The 20,343-nt window shown below is 33.4% G+C and overlaps 1 protein-coding gene and 2 long non-coding RNA genes across 3 annotated transcripts in view; 2 read left to right on the top strand and 1 right to left on the bottom strand.

Annotated features, from left to right (window-relative positions):
- Positions 1-3,287: 3,287 nt before the first annotated feature.
- The window catches only part of LOC124437480, a 70,837-nt gene continuing 53,781 nt past the window's right edge, over positions 3,288-20,343 (top strand). The window contains exons 1-8 of the mRNA XM_046987448.1: positions 3,288-3,343; positions 4,996-5,085; positions 5,334-5,445; positions 5,690-5,839; positions 6,182-6,343; positions 6,453-6,494; positions 6,595-6,666; positions 7,148-7,231. Coding sequence (XP_046843404.1) covers positions 4,996-5,085; positions 5,334-5,445; positions 5,690-5,839; positions 6,182-6,343; positions 6,453-6,494; positions 6,595-6,666; positions 7,148-7,231 — 712 coding nt within the window. The 5' untranslated portion in view covers positions 3,288-3,343. The remainder of the gene's footprint in view (positions 3,344-4,995; positions 5,086-5,333; positions 5,446-5,689; positions 5,840-6,181; positions 6,344-6,452; positions 6,495-6,594; positions 6,667-7,147; positions 7,232-20,343) is intronic.
- On the top strand, positions 11,426-12,962 carry LOC124437484. The gene is made up of 3 exons (XR_006945722.1): positions 11,426-11,545; positions 11,811-11,916; positions 12,830-12,962. It is a non-coding gene; the product is annotated as an uncharacterized LOC124437484 (long non-coding RNA).
- The window catches only part of LOC124437482, a 45,443-nt gene continuing 43,230 nt past the window's right edge, over positions 18,131-20,343 (bottom strand). Inside the window, exon 5 of the long non-coding RNA XR_006945719.1 lies at positions 18,131-18,145. This is a non-coding gene — a long non-coding RNA (uncharacterized LOC124437482). The remainder of the gene's footprint in view (positions 18,146-20,343) is intronic.

Genomic DNA, 20,343 nt, shown 5'->3' with positions numbered 1-20,343 from the left:
AACACTAACTAGATAATTAATCCATTTAGATATACATCTTATCTTCAGATGTATAGGAGTGTGTTGGGAATAAGTTATGTAATTGAATGTCCTACTGACAGAGAGACAAATTCTCCTAGTTGTTTTAATTTCGTTAACCAATAGGCTTAAAAGAATTTTGATTGATGTTTTGTTGTAAATGAGTTGAAGAGAGAGTCTGAGTGAGTGAGCAATATATATTGATAAACATTGCCAGGGAATAAAATATCGTTATTAAAAAGCTTGAGTTGTTGCATCAATTCGACATATTCAAAGGGAATATTGCCTGGGCGACGGGCAAGATTCACAAAACCATAATCTTGCTCTAGGACGTCTACAACTTCGTTGAATGTCACGCTGTTGGGTTTATCCGCCATTGTTTATGTCTTGCCAAAACAAAATTTAAAGGGCAAGATCAAAAACTTCACAAAAAATCGCTCAAAACGAGTTTCGTAGACAAACTATATATCAAAATGCTCGCAAACACCTCCTTAATCGAATGGTGTACTTTAAAGCGCATGTCCGGCTTTTGTTTATGAGTTAGCTGGGCAAAAGAAGCGCTGGCACGTGGTGCCCGATATATCGGACACTGGGACTTAAAGGTTAATTAGCTACAATTATTCATCATCCACAAAAATGTATTAGTTTTAGCAATTAAAAGTGAACATACAACAAATATCTATGCAATTCTTGAATTACTATGAAAAGAATCTTACTGTTCAATGATTTGATATCCTTCACAAAATAGTTGTAAACATTGTGATTTTAGATGTATTCAGGATATGAGCTTTCGCCCATATTTATTACGCCACGTGTAAATTCAAAATGTGATTTAAATGAAGTCATGGCAAAGCAAAGTCACCATGAAAATGTGAAGATGTGAAACAAGAGTTTACGCTGACAACATGTATGGAAATATTTATCGAATTACGTGCAAGGTTCACACACGCAACTTAAACAAAATCACATTTGGCTATTGTTTCTTGGTTTATTTATTAGCTACATTTGGCCGGTATTTATAGTATTTCCCAATATTTGGTGAATATTTTTGGTTTATTTAGTAAATTTCATAAAAGCACAAGTACAAATCAAGAAAATAACAAACAGTTTCTCTCACCTACGTCCGATCCTTTTTGTCTGTACGTTTAGGAATAGGTGGGACTTGAAATTCTTTACCAAACACAGGCTTCTTTCACATTTCACTATGTAACGGAAATGATAAAAAGCAAAGAAAACAGGAACTTGTTATACTCTATCATCAGAAAATTCCACGCGTGTTGGCAACGCCAAGTCCAAAAACCAATAAAATACTTGCTATTACGGTTTCTCGCGCATGCGTCACGAAATAATGAAATGCGTGATTATGTAACTACTGCGTCCACAAATGATTGTACTGCATATGATAATTTCAAAACTAATGTGTGGACTTTCAAAATTTTAGCAATACATGTAGATATACAAATTATTCATCATGTGAACATATCGTGATTCATTATAGTTAAATCATAATATTATGTAAAATTACATATTGTATATTGCCAAATTCCTTTCTAATTATTTACATTAGGTATTGTTATGAATATTTTCAGCTCCATATTAATCCTTATTAATGTCACATTATAGGACAAAACAGTAGGGCCACTTCGCTGTGCAACTGGCTGCTGTATATTTGGTTTACAGGCTGCCGTTTGCCATTTCGTCAATCCTATTGGTCACACAATGCCAATTACTGGCTTCCAATAAGGTAATCAAATGCGTAATAAGATATACGTGGTACGTAAAAATTAAATGGACTGGTCCTACTGTAACTTCTCTATACTGTGATACTGTCGATGAATGCTCGTTCATGCTACTTTCCCTCAAGAAATCTTTTTTTGTTACACGCTCTTTTAATCTGTAGGTTCAAGTGTAGGGTTTGATGGCGTTAAGGTTTTGTGCTAGAGCCTTCTTTGTATATTTCTTATCGGCAAACGTAAAGCAATAAAGTCAGCATGAACGTTTTTCTCTCAGCAGCTGTTCTAATTATCAAACATGTTGTATAGAAACTTATTGTGGTCAAAGTCAATGAAGCTTTGAGTATATTCATAGTTTATATAGACAGTAAATATTCAATTTATTTTATGATATATGCAGCCTGAAAAACTAATATTTAAAGCTGAAATTTCTGTAACGTTGACCACCTTACTTTCTTTATTTTTTGTGCATATATACTTGCTTTTTCCGTTAACTACTGCATCTGCTGTAAGATTCCATTCAATGCATAGATTTCTCAAGGTTCAACGTTCTAGCACAGAAAAACATCTAACAGAAGGCCCACTTGGCTAAAATCGTGGCGTATTTTTTTCACCACGAATGCGTGACTTCCCAGCAAGATACTTTCACAAAATCCCCAGTTAGCACACGACGTTTTCTTAACGTTGGCTGAAGGTTGTATTTAAGTTGCGTTATGATATAACGTTAATACAACGTTCTTACCACGTTGTTTTTCTTATTCAAATTTTAACCACGTTGTGTCAACGTTGGTTAAACGTTAAAATTAACATTCGGTAAAGAAGTTATGTTGTAACGTTGAAACAACGTTGTCTAAGATGAACGTTGGTATAAGATGATTTTTTGGTCGCGTGCCCGTCGTTATTGTCTGACGTTGTTTCAACTTCGGTTAAACGTTAAGATGGACGTTAGATAAAGGTGATTTTTTGGTCGCAGCTTCGTTAATGTCTAACGTGATATGAACGTTGGTTAAACGTTACGATTAACGTCAATTTATGTTATTTCATGTTTACGTAGTGCGTTGCATTTAACATTGTACCAATGTCGAATACAAAAACTACGTCGGTCGTTTTTTCTGAACATTGATATCAATATGCGTTCGCTGTATCAGCGTTAATAAAAAATAAACTTTAATATATAGTTTGATAACGTTATAACGCGGATGCGACCGATACGACACACTTGGCGAAATATGCAATATAAGAAACATAAATCGCTGTAGACGTTAAGAAAATTTGCGGGCTCAGAATACTATTTTGCAAGTGTCTTCTGAGTACTTCATTACAAGTGGCAAGTCGACTTTAGCTATAAAATTTTTCACCCAAGAAAGAATATATAATTGTAGAACACATTCAAGAACGAGCTGATCAACGTTTTCATCGTAAGTACATGCTGTTTTGATTTTATTTGAATAAACACAGAACTTGGGCAAGGAATAATTCAACATGTGTATTCAATGGTTGACGGTTGACCCGTTTCATTTCTTATTCTTAACGCAACTTTAGCAAGAAACGGTGTTTTGGAACAAGTGCTGCTATATTGTAACGTGATCAAAGTAAGGTGAAATTTTATTTGTTTAGATATTGTAGTTATTGTTGAACAAAGATAATGAGGAACAATGAACGTCTTATAATGCCTTTGTCGATATACCGTTACCGTTGGTTAAATAAAGCATACAATTTATTGTATTTTGCCACAAATAATACAAGCAACATCTTATTTAAGTAATTTGGTGTGTTGATAAGCACAAAAAGCTTTAAAATTTAAATGATACAACTCGACAAAGGATGGTTGAAATGTTTATAATGGATTGATGATAAATGCGTAAAACAACGAATTTTTATGTTACTTTGCTGATGTAGCTTTCCAGGCTCTTTAAATGATTTTGACATAGGTAATTTGTTCTCATTATTAAGAAAGGCCAATTTTTTTATCTTTAGTGATAAGGCCAATTATTGATCGCCAAAATTCAGAAAAGCCTGCGGGTTATTGTCTTATTTCTGTGGACATTTAACAAATTCATTTTCATATTTCATACACCTTACTATAGCCTTAATTTTCAATTGTTTCGACAAAAACTTTGTTAATTTTGTTGTTTTTTTATAACATTAAACTCAAACCTTTTTATGATATAAACGTCTGTGTTGATGACTAATATTTTTTAACATGGGGTTAGTGATTATGTGATTTAAAAAATGTTTTTGATTAAGAATCATGAAGCCTTAAACCTTAAAATAGTTGTAGTTTCTAATGCAAATCACAGCAGTTTTTAAACATTGATATAATTTTACAAAGAGGTAATTGAATGTTTATTCATAACAATGCATGGTTGCTTTATAATACTAGTAAGTATCGTTTGTCCAATTATTGCATTCAAGACAATATGTAGTTTACAACCCACTTTTTTATCTCTTAGATTGGTTTATTAACTTCGCCTATTTCTTTAGTAAGCTTGCAATGTCAGTTAAATTATTTTTACTTAGTTGCTTAGAACATTTTCCATTCGCAGTTGTTAGCAGTAAACTATAATGTTATACTTAAAATTTTAGGATTATGTATAAATTAGGTATGATACATGCATGTAAAGTAGTGAATAAGTTACAAATGGTTGAGGAGACATATAAGTTACCATGACCTGTGAATGAGACTCATCATTTTTTGATTAAAACATTTTGCTAAATGTTGTGATCACCAGCACTTAGGAGGAATGGGTTGTAACATTAGGATATGTTTAAATCAATCAACAATAGAGTGACAGTTACATTTTATTATTTATTTAAGTTCATATCATAATGAAATGTAACCGGGGGCAGTACAGAAAAAACTGGATTGCTGCTAATAAAGCTTTAAGATGCAATGCCTAATGGTGATAGCTGTGAAAGAATTTTTTTTATGCAGTGTGGTGTTTGAAATTAAATGAAAATATGATCTTCGCACTTTGCTGGACAATTTAAGCAATTGTCTCATGAACCTGAAAAATTCAGGTGACTAAACGGGATTCGAACCCATGACCTCTGCGGTGCCGATGCAGTGCTCTGACCAACTGAGCTATGAAGTCACACAGTGGTGAGCAGGTCAATATTGTTGGGCTCATGTTTTCTCGTGAAATGAATGTCATATGAAAGAATGTTTTTTATGCAGTGCGGTGTTTGAAATTAAATGAAGATATGATCTGCCAATCTGAAATTTAATTTTTATTTACTTTAGATGTCTACTGATACATATGCAGTTGTAGAATTCCTTGATAAGAAGTCAGTTGAAGTTGTTCCTAGAAGTTGGATTGAAGCATGTGATGGTGTAGGGTTTGCTTTGCATTATTGTTTTCATACAATATTGTTCAATCATTCATTTTTATCTATGTGCTCGTTACTTAAAGTATGTGCTATGTATATCTACTTTGGAGGATTGATATAAGTCACAATCATATGCTATAATATGTAAAGGACAATGGACTCCCATAGAATGTAATATGGCATATCTTAAAGATCTTCCTGAGTTTATAAGTACAGGTCAATGCAACTATTTTTCATTTAATTACACTTTAGCTTTTGTGTTGCTATTGGCCGAGGACAAACGTCTCAGCTATTGTAAAGAAGCTGGAATTGCCATACAAAAATGGTTGGAAAAAACATAAAGTCAGAATATTCACATTTGCAGGTTAATATGATGTCTTGTGATTATAGTATGAATTTTTCATTTAGGTTACATTTATTTTGGATTTCTATTTATTTCCATTTTGATTGTAAATAATCATTGCTATGTCTGGTGTAGGAATTTTTTATTTTCAGAATTTTTTATAAACTTGCTGCCAGCTGTTTCACATTTTCTCCACTGAAGCCTCAAAAGTGCTATAAACGATTTAATCCTCTGTTTTCTAAATTGAAACCTTTCTTTTACTTAGACAACTTTAAAAGTGCCCAAAAGTTTGCTAGAAGAGCCATTGCCACTTCAAACATTGAATCAGATGATGAGTCAATCAACGACAAGCCACGAAAACGTCCTTGTCTCAAAAGGAGTATGGAAGATTTTCCAGATTACAGTGACATAGAAAGTAGGTTATATAGTATTCTAGATATTTCTCTCCAATCACAACAACTTACGTACACAGTAACACAGAAAAGTGTTTTATTTCTACTGTTATAACTACCTACGTGCGTATATGGCTGTAGTCAATGAAGGATCTTGTGTGCGAAACACAATAAGTTCTTTGAATTTGGCTATGTCTTCTTCCTAAAGATGGGAAAAGATAGGATTAAGACTGAATGTATTGCCGTAGCTACTTAAATATTACATCTTTGGCAAGCATTAAATTAACCATATTTTAGTATTTTTAGTACAGCTTGAGTACTCAATAAACATTGTTATGCAATGATCGGGTATTTTTTCTCATCAGACGATGATGACAGTGATGAACCCGTAATTCAACACAGAGCCCTTCAGTTACCTCCTGCTCCACGTTTTGCATCTTTTAGTATGAACAATAAACATTTATTGGAATCTTCTGAAAGTAATATGATAACAGCCGTCAATGAAATCTTATCTACAAATTCTAGAAGTAAGTACTGTAGTTGCAATGCAATAGGCCATTGCTTTATTCAAAGGAGTGCAGTTTTTCACATAATGCTACGTTGCATTTAAATGTAATTATTGATTTTGCTTTTTAGATTTGCCGGTGTGCAGCGAGCTGATCTCCCTTGCAGAAAAAGGTATAAGCGCAATTATAATCATTGTACAAGTAGACAATTTTTTGACAGAAACATGCATGTATAAAATTTCTCTTTTCATCTTAATATAATATTGATCTAGATTTATATGACGGTGAACTAGCACCAGAAATCCTAAACACAAAGGATCATGCAATAACTTCTCCATCTACTAGTAAGACACCATCTCAGCGTAGTGTGAAGTTTTCTGTCATCAGAACTGACTAATCAGCAACTTTCATATAATATGTCGACAAAAATGTTGAAATAATTTTGATTGATTTTTTTTAAATAACTTTAACATTCGTATTGTACATTTACTGTTTTTCTACGTCCATCGTTGCATTATAAGGCTTATGTATGTTCTACAGGTGCTGTAGGCGTTGGTCCTTTAAAATGTTGTTGTAATTAGTTAAAAAAATGTTAGTTATAGTTAAAATTGCAGTTTTGTTCACACCACGATTTTATCAAAATACATTCGTTCAAATCTAATTCTTTGCGTTTGCTATCAAACTACTAAATTAAACTTTCTCGAGGTTTTTTATTTTAGTCACCTTTCTGTTTCTGACTTTTGAAAATTGTAGTGCCTTAATTTAAATGACGTTCGTGCGTGCAATAAAGATATATGTTAAACCCAGTACGTGTCTTCTCTGTAGATACAAGCAACGTCTCTTCACTAGGAATTCTTACAACTGGCACAACAAGAGAAAGACATTCTCAACAAAACAGTGGTGTCTTAGGCAGGCTTTTCTTACAATTCATTATTCCATGTTATGTTGTTACGTTTTCATTTACGTTCATTTTGTGTCGTTTGAAATGGTTTTTTTCACAACTGACTGCAACACGTGATTGCTTTGCAGATGCGCATGACCTTTCATCGCACGAAACGCCTTAGACAAGTTTTATGAACATAACACCTGCAGGAAGACGTTCTCAACCAAACATTAATGGCATCTCTTCTACAGTATATAGGTTTTGAATAGCGTTGCTATTATGTATGCGTATTCAATTAGCAATTTGATGCGAGATTTATTTGAATTTTCTTGTTAGCATGTTGTAAGGTTTTATATTTTTAAGATATTACGTAGGTTATACATTAGTTATTCAATTATTTTCTTATATATCTTGTAGGCTCCCAAAGATCAGTTCTCACCAAACTGGAAACATTAATTGATAAGCAAGAAGAATATTGTGTCAATATTGCGTGCCTGTTAAGCGCTACTAAAGGTGTAGACGAGCACGAAATTTTGGAAGATGTTGTACCTAATCCCTTAGATTCGGTTGAAGAACTTGAGGACCTATCCTCTAGTCTTAATGAAGAAAAGTCCAGGAGAAAGTTGGTAAGTTTTGGAAAGTTAACCCATACGTATTTAGTAATATTTATTGGCACTGCCTATTTTTTATATATGACTCTTTCAAGTGTTACGTAAAAAAAATGTGTCAAAGGAAGGCATAGACCTTCCCCTTTATCGGTTTGGAAACGTGAAAACGATAGTTTCATTTGCAATTACGTAACATAATACTGACTTTTTTTTCTACCATTTGTGTTTGAAGCTTGAAAACATGCACGTTTGTACAAGTCTGAAACGTAATTTTAATGACGATTTTCGTGACGTTAAGGGGTCAGATTATCTGATTAAACTATATGAATCTAGCATCGTGTTTTTCGTGAGAGCATTGTCGTGTTCTGATTGATTTAAATACGTTACGATACTTCAAACGGCTCTTAGGAGTGAGTCGTTTTATTTGTGCTGAAAAATTTTAACGAAGAAGCTGTTCTTTCTAAAGGCCTAATTCCACGGCAGCGAAATGCGAAATAGTTCGCGCGAAATTTTGTTTCTGCGAAATTTTCTCCTGTAATTCGATTTCCACGCATGAGAAAAAGAGCGCCAACTTTTAAATAATATAGCAATATGGAGTTCAGCCGCAAACAATTAATTTGCCTGCTCTTGATATACCGAAGAAGAAAACGACGTTTGAAAAAATACAAAAAGAGATTTTGGGTCAGAAAGCTTTTTAAATGTCGTGCAATACGAGCGGAATTTGTGAACTTAGTACAGGAGTTGAAACTGCACGACCATGAGTTGTTTTTTAAGCAATTCAGGATGGATCCTAGCCAGATGGAAGAGGTTTTAAGCTGGATAGCGCCAAAAATTTATAAACAGGAAACTCGGAGAGATGTTATAAAACCGGAAGAGAGATTATGTGTGACTATGCGCTATTTATCAACGGGTGACTCTTTCTCAACCATATCGATGAGTTATAGAATTGGAGAAACCACAATATCAAAGATTGTCAGCGAAACATCGAATGCTATTTGGGAAGCAATGTTGGAGAAAAACATTTTGAACATGCCTAAAGCACCAGAAGATTGGTTAGCAATTGCCAAATTGTTTGAAAAACGTTGGAATTTTCCTAATTGCTTGGGGTGCATTGATGGAAAACATGTACTCATTCAAGCACCTGCTAGAGTGGTTCACTGTTTTCAATTATAAAAAAACTTTCTCAATTGTGCTGCTAGCAGTTTGTAATGGAAACTACCAATTTACAATGGTCGATATTGGGGAAGCAGGCAGGCAAAGTGATGGTGGTGTATTTTCTAATAGCAATCTTGGCTATTCTATTCTTAAGAATCTCCTGCCAGTGCCTAGACCAAGACAGATAGACAGTTCAAATGTTTTATTTCCATTTGTCTTTCTTGGAGATGATGCATTCCCATTACGTCAGAACTTGATGAAGCCTTATGCAAATCCTAATTTGGACATAAGGAAACTTGTGACCAACTATCGCATATCAAGAGCCAGGCGTATAATTGAAAACTCGTTTGGAATATTGGCTGCAAGATTCCGAATATTTAGACGTCCAATTCATGCAAAAGTTGACACAGTTATTTCAATTACCAAAGCTTGTGTTGCTTTGCATAATTACCTAATGAATGGAAAGACATATGCTAACCGATACTGTCCATTAGGTTTTGTTGACCATGAAATCAATGGACATTTCAAAGGAGGGGACTGGCGAGATATGGTAGTTGATACAACTGGTTTGGGTCAAATATCAAGAGTTGGTTCAAACAACTATGCAAAAGATGCTAAAGAAGTAAGAGACAATTTTTGTAAATATTTTAATTCAAAGGAAGGAGAGGTCCCTTGGCAATGGCATGCATATGATGTTGATGTAAATAATTGCCACAAATCATGATAACTTTATTTAAAAGACATTAATGTCATCCCTAAAATTTGCATGGGAAATGATCATGATTCATGCAAGGAATTCAAATTTTTTTCAAAATAAAAAACATCACAACAAAACTTACAAACAAAACATAAACCTGTCAGACAAAACAAAGTGAATATTCACATTTCCCTCATTCATCATCCATCTCTTCCAGAAGAATCTGTTGAATTTTTATTTTACTTCCAGACTTTTTTTCTTGGGAACTTTCTCAAAACATCCACAATACTTTTACAAAAAGAAATCTTCATCTTCATGTTCTTTCTTATCACTGCCTTGATCTTTTTCTTTTATGGCATTAATTAAGTAGTGATCAATAGGATCCATGTCATCATTTTTTTTCCTTTTACGATGAACTATAGTTGCCTGAGGTTCAACATTAGGAAGCTTTGATTTAAAATACCTTCTGCACAAGAAATAGGTTCTGATGATGTAGACGAGGATGGGGACTGGTGTTGTGAATGTTGTGATTCAACAGACTGGATGGTAACGTTGCTATGGGTGGTGCGATTACTTAGTGTATCCCGAAGGAATGCCAATTGACTAAAATATCTGCAGCGAGGTGGCTTATAAGCACCTGCACCTGACTTGCTCATATCTCTTTCTCTGTCAAGACATTTTTTGAAGCTATCACAGAGATTTTTCCACTTGTTTTTCAGAAAGTTAACTAAAAAAGTTAAATAAAAAAATTTAAGAAATTAAGCTAGTGAACACAATTAACACAAAGATCTTTTATTATTTAGGCAACTGCATTTTTAACCATGCAATTGATGACTAGATGTGGTGCAGTACAATTCACAAAAAATTCAACTGTATCCACCAAGTTGCAAAATCTTGAACATCAGAGTTCCTGAACTGCCTATGACATAATCTGTAAAGGGAGAGCCTTGCATAATTTCATCCCACACCATACTCTAGTAAATATAGAAGTCACTGGTGTAAACAGTAGGGAACTTAAAAAACTTGGAAAAAATAAAACATGCATGAAATATGTAACTTCTGTGTACTCTTTCTTATTACTTATAGCATGTTCAAGGTGCACCTTCACCTGAAGGCTTGGCAGAAAACACACCAAACTAAACCATGTACTCACCATCGCGATTAAGTTTTTTTCCTAAATTTGCCCAGACAATCCTTTTCTTGTCTGACCGTTTGAAATCAGGGGATTCTCTCATCCATAAAATTGGCAAAGACTGAACTTCGCTAATAAGTATTTCACAAAAATCATCATGGAAATCGGGAGTTTCGTTGGCATTTATGCTATGAAGTAATAGAGCTGTGTCTTCCGAAAGACTAGTCATGTTGATTTCCAGAGACGCCATATTAAATTTTGTTTACAAAGCAGTTATTTCATTGGTTTCGCTGGTTTTTTTCGCTTGAGAGTTGAAACAATTTCAACTTTGGCGAAACAGAAATTTTTCGCCGAGAAATGCCTCATGGCAAAGGTGCGCATGCGTTATATCAGTTTCCCGCGAACTATTTCGCATTTCGCTGCAGTGGAATTAGGCCTTAAAAGCTCTCACCATTCCCTTTGGATGGTTTTGTTTTGCAATTCGAGATCAAAATGGTTCTAAATTTTTGTCTAAATTGAACTTTTCCATATAAGTTATCATAAAAGATAAATAGATTAAAAGATAAAGAGAATAAAATCTCTTTACTAGCTGCAGTTTTTGGTAGCACTGTGCGCAAAACCTGTGCAAACATTGTTAGAAGAATTATGACAAAGCTGGGAACAAATAATCTATAGTCCCAATATAGTTTAAAATGCAGAAAGTCAAAGCGACCATTTCAGCGCCTTGCCCTTTGCAAAGTTCTAACAAGTAAGCACAATTAGACGACAATGATTGCTGCAGCAGTACCATGTTTTGTCTCTTTTTTCTCGTTCGTGAATCGGAAAAACAGCCATTTATGTTGCTCCTTGTCATAAGGAATATTGTTGCAAGTTTTAAAAGCTAATACATTAACTGTTTTGCATTTGTCACTATAATGAATTGTTGTTTATCATTCAGTTTACGAAAATGATTTAGTCTTTTATCTATGCAATTTATTTAAAGTATGTCTTTTCTGTTTCGTTTCTCTTGTTAGAAGCCTGCCTCAGAGCTCATAAAGGTGCAGGGAGGCCAACGTTGAAGAGCAAATTGCCGAATTTTTAAAATATACTCCAGGGAAGCAAGGTGGTTCCAGATTTAAGGTAACATGTCATTATCATCATAGATTGCTGGGTAAAGTATATAGATGCGATTTTTTCTTTGTTTGATTTTCTCAACTTAGACAGGGAGACCTCAACTTATTTTCCTCCGTAATCTCATAGTTAGCATATTTGTATTTTCTTGTCTGTGTAAGTTCAGAAAAATAAACAATAACATTGTTGGCATGTGCACTTAAAGAAAGTGAGCATGTGTCTTTCATTGTCCTTCAATTATAAGTAAAGCAAAATAGAATGGACACATATACATAATGCGTACCTTTAAAAACGTTCATTTTAGTGCAGGTATTAGATATGTGCGAGTTTTAAATTTTGTTAACTCAAACTGCATGATTAGATTTATTATATACAATTTGCTTAGCGTGATATTAAACAATTATTGAATAAAATAGTATATGAATTAAGACTTATGAAGGCCAAGGTTTGTTTAATCTACCAACGTTGAGGCAGATAGAACACATTGATGGCTTGATAATTCTTTATATTACGTGGAACCCAATTCAATAATTGTTTTATTATTTATATAAAAAAGCAAATGTTGGTTAAATGTGAAAAAGGTGCCGTAACGATTAAAGTTTTGTTCACTTTTTTTGTTTCTCGTGCGTATGAGATGACGTTGTAGCGCGAGATAATTTCTTATATCCGACGTACGTACGTAGTGGCATTCATATAAGGGGATTTATTCGATTGCTTTTAAGTGAATAAAACTAAAAAATACTTTGATTCTTATGTTTGTATAAATTAAATTAAGAAGATATACATACAGCAGACGATTCAGTTGTCTATTTAAATGGTATCTTTTACAGACAAGTATGGCAATGTTGTTGTAGGTGGTAAGATATAAAAATGATATATAGACTACCATTTTCTAATAATCATATATGTTATTTTCTTGCAGGTCCGAATATCAACTTATTGGAATCGGCCTAGTTAGCATTTTTGTAAATATGTATATTAAAACACCCACAGCAAAATAGATGAATTAAAAGTTGATTATATGAAAATTAAACTTTAGTTTGTATTATTGGAAATTCTGTTTTATGATTTCACAAATAATGCATCATAAATTGTATGTTAAATGAACGTCGGATAAACGTCAGGTAAACGTTGTATGAACATCTGATAGACGTTGTATGAACGTTGTATAAACGTTTAATGAACGTCGGGCAAACGTTGTACGAACGTTGTATGAACGTCTGGTTTTGGTTGAAAGTACATTACATCCCAACGCTCATCCTAACGTCGCCACCACGTTCCTACGAGTTCACAAAAAAATGTTCACTTAACGTTGGTCCTCGACGTTGAGTTAATGTTGGACGAACGTTGGTACAACGTTGAGACAACGTGGTTTTGCTAGCTGGGTCAATATGGAATAGTATTAAACGAGAATGCTATTTTACTAATAATTCACGTTTAAAGCAAAAGTTTGCCCAAATTTTTACAAAGAGTTATCATCTTGCTAAGAAGTTAAGACTCAAAGTTTTTGTTGTGAAAAACGATGTATTTGTACAAAACATCTATATTTTCTATTGCGATCTAGCGGAAATATCTTGCTGGAAGGCGTGTCTGCTTAAAATTTGCTTTAGAAAGGTGATGAACATAAACATCAAAGGTTCCGACACAAGTGGGCCTTCTGTTAAAAATATCTATTCTGTGGTTTTAGTTACGCAACTAATCATACCCTCTCGCTTAGTTTTAAGGTCTGTAGCAGGTTATTCAAACACTATGATGCTATAGCACATACAACATAATATGAATTTTTGGACAAGTATACGGTTGTTTCATCTTGCACAGCACATTCATATAAAATTGGTTGTACAGGTGATAAAATAAAGTTTCTAAAGAAATCCGAATTCAATCGTCAGAATGTCACTTTGAATCTTTTTCTTAAATTTTCGTTTACATCGTAAACACGACAATAGTCTGCAAAATTTTAAGGTAACTACAGAAGGTGAGCGTTTTTTTATTTCATTGTCATTCTTTCGTTGTTATTTGCATTCACTCACCGTCATTACAAAATAATTGATTAAACGTTATGCAATTTTATGTAAAAAAAACAACTCTCCATGCAATTTCGGCGCAAGTTACCTACGCAGTTACTTAATTATTTGACTGACTACGTTTCGTGCAACGCAGTTGAATTTAGGATTTACGTACCTACAGTTAAAAAAGTAAACTACGATAGTTAGTGCTATCCGTGATTAAATATCTGTTGTCAATACGGTCGGTTAACATCGAAATATTTACATCAACATTTGTGCAGTTGAAACAAGGCAATTACGTGTGGAAGCTCCCCCGCGATTTTCCCATTTTTTGTTCGCGCGTGTCGTCCCGCGCAAGCACGCACGCCGTGTTACATTCAATCATTCAATTTATAAAATATGAAATATCTCAAAGCAAAACAAGCTACGCCACTAGAGTGGAGGGAATTGAATAAACATGGAGTAAAGTACTATCAAGGCTCATTCCAAAAAGTACTTACATGGGTATGTAAAATTCAATTTCATTTCCTTTCAGTATTGGGCTGAAGATAGATTTGTCATTCAAAGTTTTCGTTACAGAAAGAGTCAACTACGAAAAATAAACAAAACCTCTTTAATAAATAATCATTTAATTCATACCAGTTCAATCATGACCAATAACACTTTAGATTTTGTGATGAAGTGCGATTTCAAAATATACTTTTCGTCTTTAGTTTAAATGATGTCAACTTTTCAAGGAGGTATTCATACTGTCAAAAAATGCTAAAAATAGAAGACTTTTCTTGAGAAAGTGAGAATTGAGAAAAACAAACTATTGTGTTAAGGTTTCGGAGGTAGTGAGTTAGCATATGAATGATCAAGGGAATGTGTAAATGAACAAAGGAATGAAAAGGAAGAAAGAGAAAAGTGTGTGAGTGAACGAAGGATTGTGTGAAAGAAAGTTGGAGTTTGTGATTGAACACGGGAAACAAGGCGGAAGAGAATGAAGGAGGGAGGGAGGATTCATAACTTCAAGAAAATGAAATAACATGAGTCAATACTGCATTAAAAATGACATGCAAAGATGCAATAATTTCTAATAATGCTTTATTTGATAAAAAACTTTCTAGACGTTTCTGCATTGCTGTTCATGTATGTTATCAAAAAACTTGATTAAGCATTACGTCTAAGTTCGATTTAATGGCTTATATATTTGTCGTGATAAATGTTATAGTTCTCCTTTTATCTACATCACTATGTGCAGCAACAGGCAGCAGTTTTACAACAAAAAATATTTGCTACAGACTCTCCTTCATGCATCGGTATGATATAATGACCCGAAAAACAATGTGATGAATAAAAATGATAAGTTGACCATGCTTCCTATATTAATGTCGATGAAACAAAGTCCGTGAGGGAATGAGGGAGTGTGCAAGTGAACATAAGAGTGTCTAAGTGAACGAAGTGTTCGAGGGAATAAGAGAGTGTATGAGTGAACGAGGGAGTGTGTAAGTGAATGAGAGAGTGTATGAGTGAAGGAAGAGATGGAATGAATGGAGGGAATGTAAATATGGAATGATGGAGGTGAAATGAGTGGGTAAAGGAATGAAGGAATGAATGGAATGAAAGGAAAAATAAAGAATGGATCGGAATGGAATGGAAAAAATGGTGGAATGGAAAGGAATGTAAAAATGAATAATGGAAATAAATGGGAATGGAATGGTAAATGGAATGGAGGAATGGAGGAAGTGGAAGTGAATGAGAGAGTGTAAGGAAAGAAGTGAGGAAGTGAAGTGAGTGAATGAGGGAGTGTAAGTGAATGAAAGGAAGTGAAGTGGTGGAATGAGGAATGAATGAAATGAAGTGAATGGTGAACGAGGGGTGGAATGAGTTAATGGATGTATGAGTGAATGGAATGGAATAAGTGAACGAAAAGGTGAGTGAACGAGGGAAGTCGTGAGGGAAGTCAATAGTTTTTCGACATCAACAAAGCCTTCAGCAACATTGCTGTCAAATGATACGGCCATGATCTTTTTATTGCCTGATGAAAGCGAAACACGATAGTCAAAAATGCAATGGTCATTCATTTGTGTTAATTAAACACACACACAAAGAGGAAAAATTGTGAGTCATATTGCAAAAACTGAAAAACGACACTGTCACACTCACTCACAGTGAGTGACTAAGACACGATTAATATGAAATACTTTCTCACCTTTCTTGCTGGCATGGCCTCTAATGTGTGAACGATAAAGATAAAAATAAATCTTAGGAAGGTTTGATGTGTAGAAATGGCAAAAATTTTCAAAAAATTTTTGAAAGCTTATTATAAATATGGTAGTATACGACACAAATTTTACATGACGCGCGCCATGTTGTTTTCATTTTAACTTATTCACATCCATCACATTCCAAAGAAGAACGTGTACTGGAACCGGGAATTTCTTCAAAAGAGGGAGGGGGTGACAAAGCATAATTAAGGAGAGACATGACACCACAAACACAATTCACGAATCAGAATGCCTTTGTTTGGTGAGTTTGGTTGTTGGTCGACTAACATTGAGTCGACAAAGAAATATTTTGAGAAAATCGGATAGTATGTACCTTAACAACGAAACATTTTAGCAATATTGCATAATGGGGTCACAAGCGAACGACTAGAAGAGACAAAACATGATACTTTCTCCTTGTCTATGAAATGTTCCATGTACTAAATGTACCAATTCGTTGGTTAAACTACAAACAGCAGTCGTAAATAAAATTGATTTGATATTGTCAGATGATTCGAGCTGAACAACCAAATACGTACTGTGATTGAATCATAGTATTGAAAAATATTGAATGCTTTTAATTTTGAGGCTAGAGTGGACTTTGGCCAGTTCACTGAGTTTTTCAGGCATCAGTAGCCATTTTTGCAGTGGCCATGATGACTGTGGACATGAATGATATTTAATGTAGTAGAAACGCAACAAACGACAATTCAGCAACAAATTCAATTTTACTCTACATAGTTTTAAAATAAACGATGGTTGGAATGCAAAGTTAAGTGGTTGGGAATTGGATTAAGCCATATGATTAGAGACTAAGGTTTAAGTGCAAAATTTAATTTTTCCAAATTTACCGTCATCTATCTGTAAATTGCCATTTTTGGTGGCTTTGTATTTCTTGTATTCTTGGACTTCTTATAAATCTTAGCAGGCGTCAGACCAGGTATTAGAATAGGAAATTTTTACAGTGGCACATTTTTTTCCCTATAAATTTTTCTTCATTGAGTTTCAGTACATTAGCTTGTACTGTTGCACATTCAGTGCACCAGTGTCACACCACTAACTTGAGCCTCGTCCACAGCAATAATTTTTTTTTAATTTTTATGTGATTAGAACAAAATATATTTTACAGGACACATATTGTTAAAGATAACAATGTAATAACGTAATAACGTTTTGGCAATGCTTTCCTTTATTTGTAGGGCTAGTAAAACCCGATTACAAGCTTCACGGGGACTAAAGACCTCCATTCAAGTCCCCCATCCCTTTCCTACGCCTATGAATGCAATAATAACCAGTTTATATGATTTTAATTCAAACAAATGTACTCAATGAGTTATAAATAAAATATAATAGAGTTCTTGAATGACGTCTTTATAACGCAAAATTTATGTACGCCATTATTAGCAAATCCTTCGCCTTGTAATGTATCAATCTGAAAAAATATATTTTTGTTTATATTATTTGCACTTTGTCTGATTTTACCAAAAACTTTAAACTGATTTAAGCATGAAGTAAACGGATGAAGTCTTGATTACGATGCTAAAGTACTCTGGTTGAAATACTGAAAAACTCTTTGAATGTGCAACATTATAATCTTGTAGCTCTTTGTCAAGATTAAGCACATGTTGTTTTGGTGGAAAAAGAATTCCAGAAATATAGGTTAAACGCTGTAAATCTCGGGTGATGAGTCTGTCCATTCAGACTAATAAATATTCAACGCAAGTGACAACAAGCAAACTGGCACGTGACCAAGTAGGCGAAAATTGTTTGTACATAAAGTGGAACGTTTGAATTTTAAAAAATGCACTGATAATTTTTGTGAAAGGTCGAAGTTTGGTCTGAAAACAGAACAAAGAAAATTGAATGATTTTAGTACAGACTTCGTTTTATGATAACTAAAACAATACAAATCTTCCTTATATAATTGTATGCAGATGCTGTATGGTCGCACAAAAATTGCCTTTGTCTTCGTTTACAAACGTCCTAGCAATAGAATTTATGTGCGATTAAAAATGTGTTATATTTTATTACGTTATTCAATGGGGTTATTACTTTATTTCAATTTCTGAAGTTTATTGCAAGATATTTCAGAATAAAAAACACTTCGGGAATACTTTTTGCGCACGCAAAATATTTCAACTGTTATAATCGAAAATTTAAGAAACAATTTTACTAACCTATGCCGTATGTCTCTGCCTCATAATACCTTTAAAAAAAACAAGCTTCTTTAATGACAAGGCGTCAAAGGCTGAAAAGTCTCAAGAAGTTTGAATAGTTGATATCAATCATTTACTACTTAAATTTTGTGATCCAATTGTTTCATTAATTTGAAAAAAAATGATTGTGGCGTCCAACCACAATTTTAAAGAAATGTGTAGTCTTGGTAGTTGTTTTAATTCAATTAGATTTTTAAGAGGAAATAGAAAAAAGATGAAAATATAATTAAATGTAGAGAGTAGTGTAGTAGCTAAATTTTTAAACTTGACAGTTTTCATGAGCATGTGTAAGTGTGTATAAGACACTTGCGAGTTGATATGGCATGTGATCATAAGTAATGTGAAGAAAACATGAGACCTGTACTTAATAATTATAAAATTTTATTTACAACTTTATTTATGAACATCATTAATTGTTTGTTAACTTCCGCGGTTTGCAGCAACTATCGTAGTTTTAAAAACTCATAGAAATTTACTATTTTTCAACACTCCAATTACTTGAGGTTTGCAATGAAATACAATGCTACATACACTTCATAATGCTTTAATTCAATTAATCATTTATATAGTATATTGAAATGAGTTTTTTATGATAATGTTTAATGGCAAAAACGTAACACAAAGGTCAATGCATATAATGTTTTTACTGCCTTTTCAGGGATTACCATGTTACCGATTTTCGCTTGCCAATCTTCAGGAAAAATATAACCTGATGTCCCATTGACATAACCAGCATGATTATTTAGTTTTGCCAAAAAATAAGTTTATTTAAACATCGTGCTAACCAGAAGATTTCCAAAAAAAACATATTTTAGAATCAACATTGCAAAAATAAACTTGCATGCTAGCCACGTCTCTGAGGCAAACACGTTCGGTATGATATTGAGTTAATTATGATTGAACACATCTATTTATTTAACATGTACATATATGTCCTGGTAGACATTTACATCTGCAAAAAATCTTTAAAAGAAACTTCAGAAACATTAGCAGGAGTTTTTAAACTTGTTTTCATACTTGTAGAGCACTAATTCTATAAGGAAAGTATGCTGGCCAAAAGATAGGAAATTGATACAAACAAACAAAAACAAAGAACACATTTCCGTCGCCGTAATGTGTCAAATAATTTGATTAAAATGTTCTTTATGTAGAACTATGATTCACTATTGAAAGCATGCTAGCAAAAGACCATAAATTGATATGAAGAAAGGTGTTTTTTACACGCAAAAAATTAGGAGAATTCAATTAATTTTATTAAAATATGAATACTGGCTGTTTACACTGTAAGGTCAAATATATATTCTTAAAGCATATATAAAGTAAATAGCGAATTAATTTATATAATAAATGGTTAAAATTTATATTTAATGTAAGTGTGTTTACAATTCTCACTTTGCAAAGCTTAACTAAGACATTTTTTACCTTTATCACCTATCTTGTTAACAAAAAGAGACAATTTACTAAGTTTACAATTCTCACTTTTCAAAGCTTCACTAAGAGATTTTGCAACTTCATCACCAATATTGTTACATGAAAGATCTAATTCAGTAAGCTTACAATTCTCACTTTTTAAAGCTTCACAAAGAGATTCTGCACCTCCATAACCTATCTTAATATAAAAAAGAGACAATTTAGTAAGCTTACAATTCTCACTTTTCAAAGCTTCACTAAGAGATTTTGCACCTCCATCACCTATCTTGTTATAAGAAAGACCCAATTCAGTAAGTTTACAATTCTCGCTTTTCAAAACTTCACTAAGAGATTTTGCACCTTGATTACCTATACTGTTATGAACAAGATCCAATTCAGTAAGCTTACAATTCTCACTTTTCAAAGCTTCACTAAGAGATTTTGCACCTTCATCACCTATCTTGTTAGAAGAAAGATCCAATTCAGTAAGCTTACAATTCTCACTTTTCAAAGCTTCACTAAGAAATTTTGCACCTCCATCACCTATATTGTTAT

This window comes from Xenia sp. Carnegie-2017, unplaced genomic scaffold, assembly GCF_021976095.1.
Source record: "Xenia sp. Carnegie-2017 unplaced genomic scaffold, XeniaSp_v1 HiC_scaffold_16, whole genome shotgun sequence".
NCBI classification, from domain to species: domain Eukaryota; kingdom Metazoa; phylum Cnidaria; class Anthozoa; order Malacalcyonacea; family Xeniidae; genus Xenia; species Xenia sp. Carnegie-2017.
This window is presented reverse-complemented; position numbering and strand designations above follow the sequence as displayed.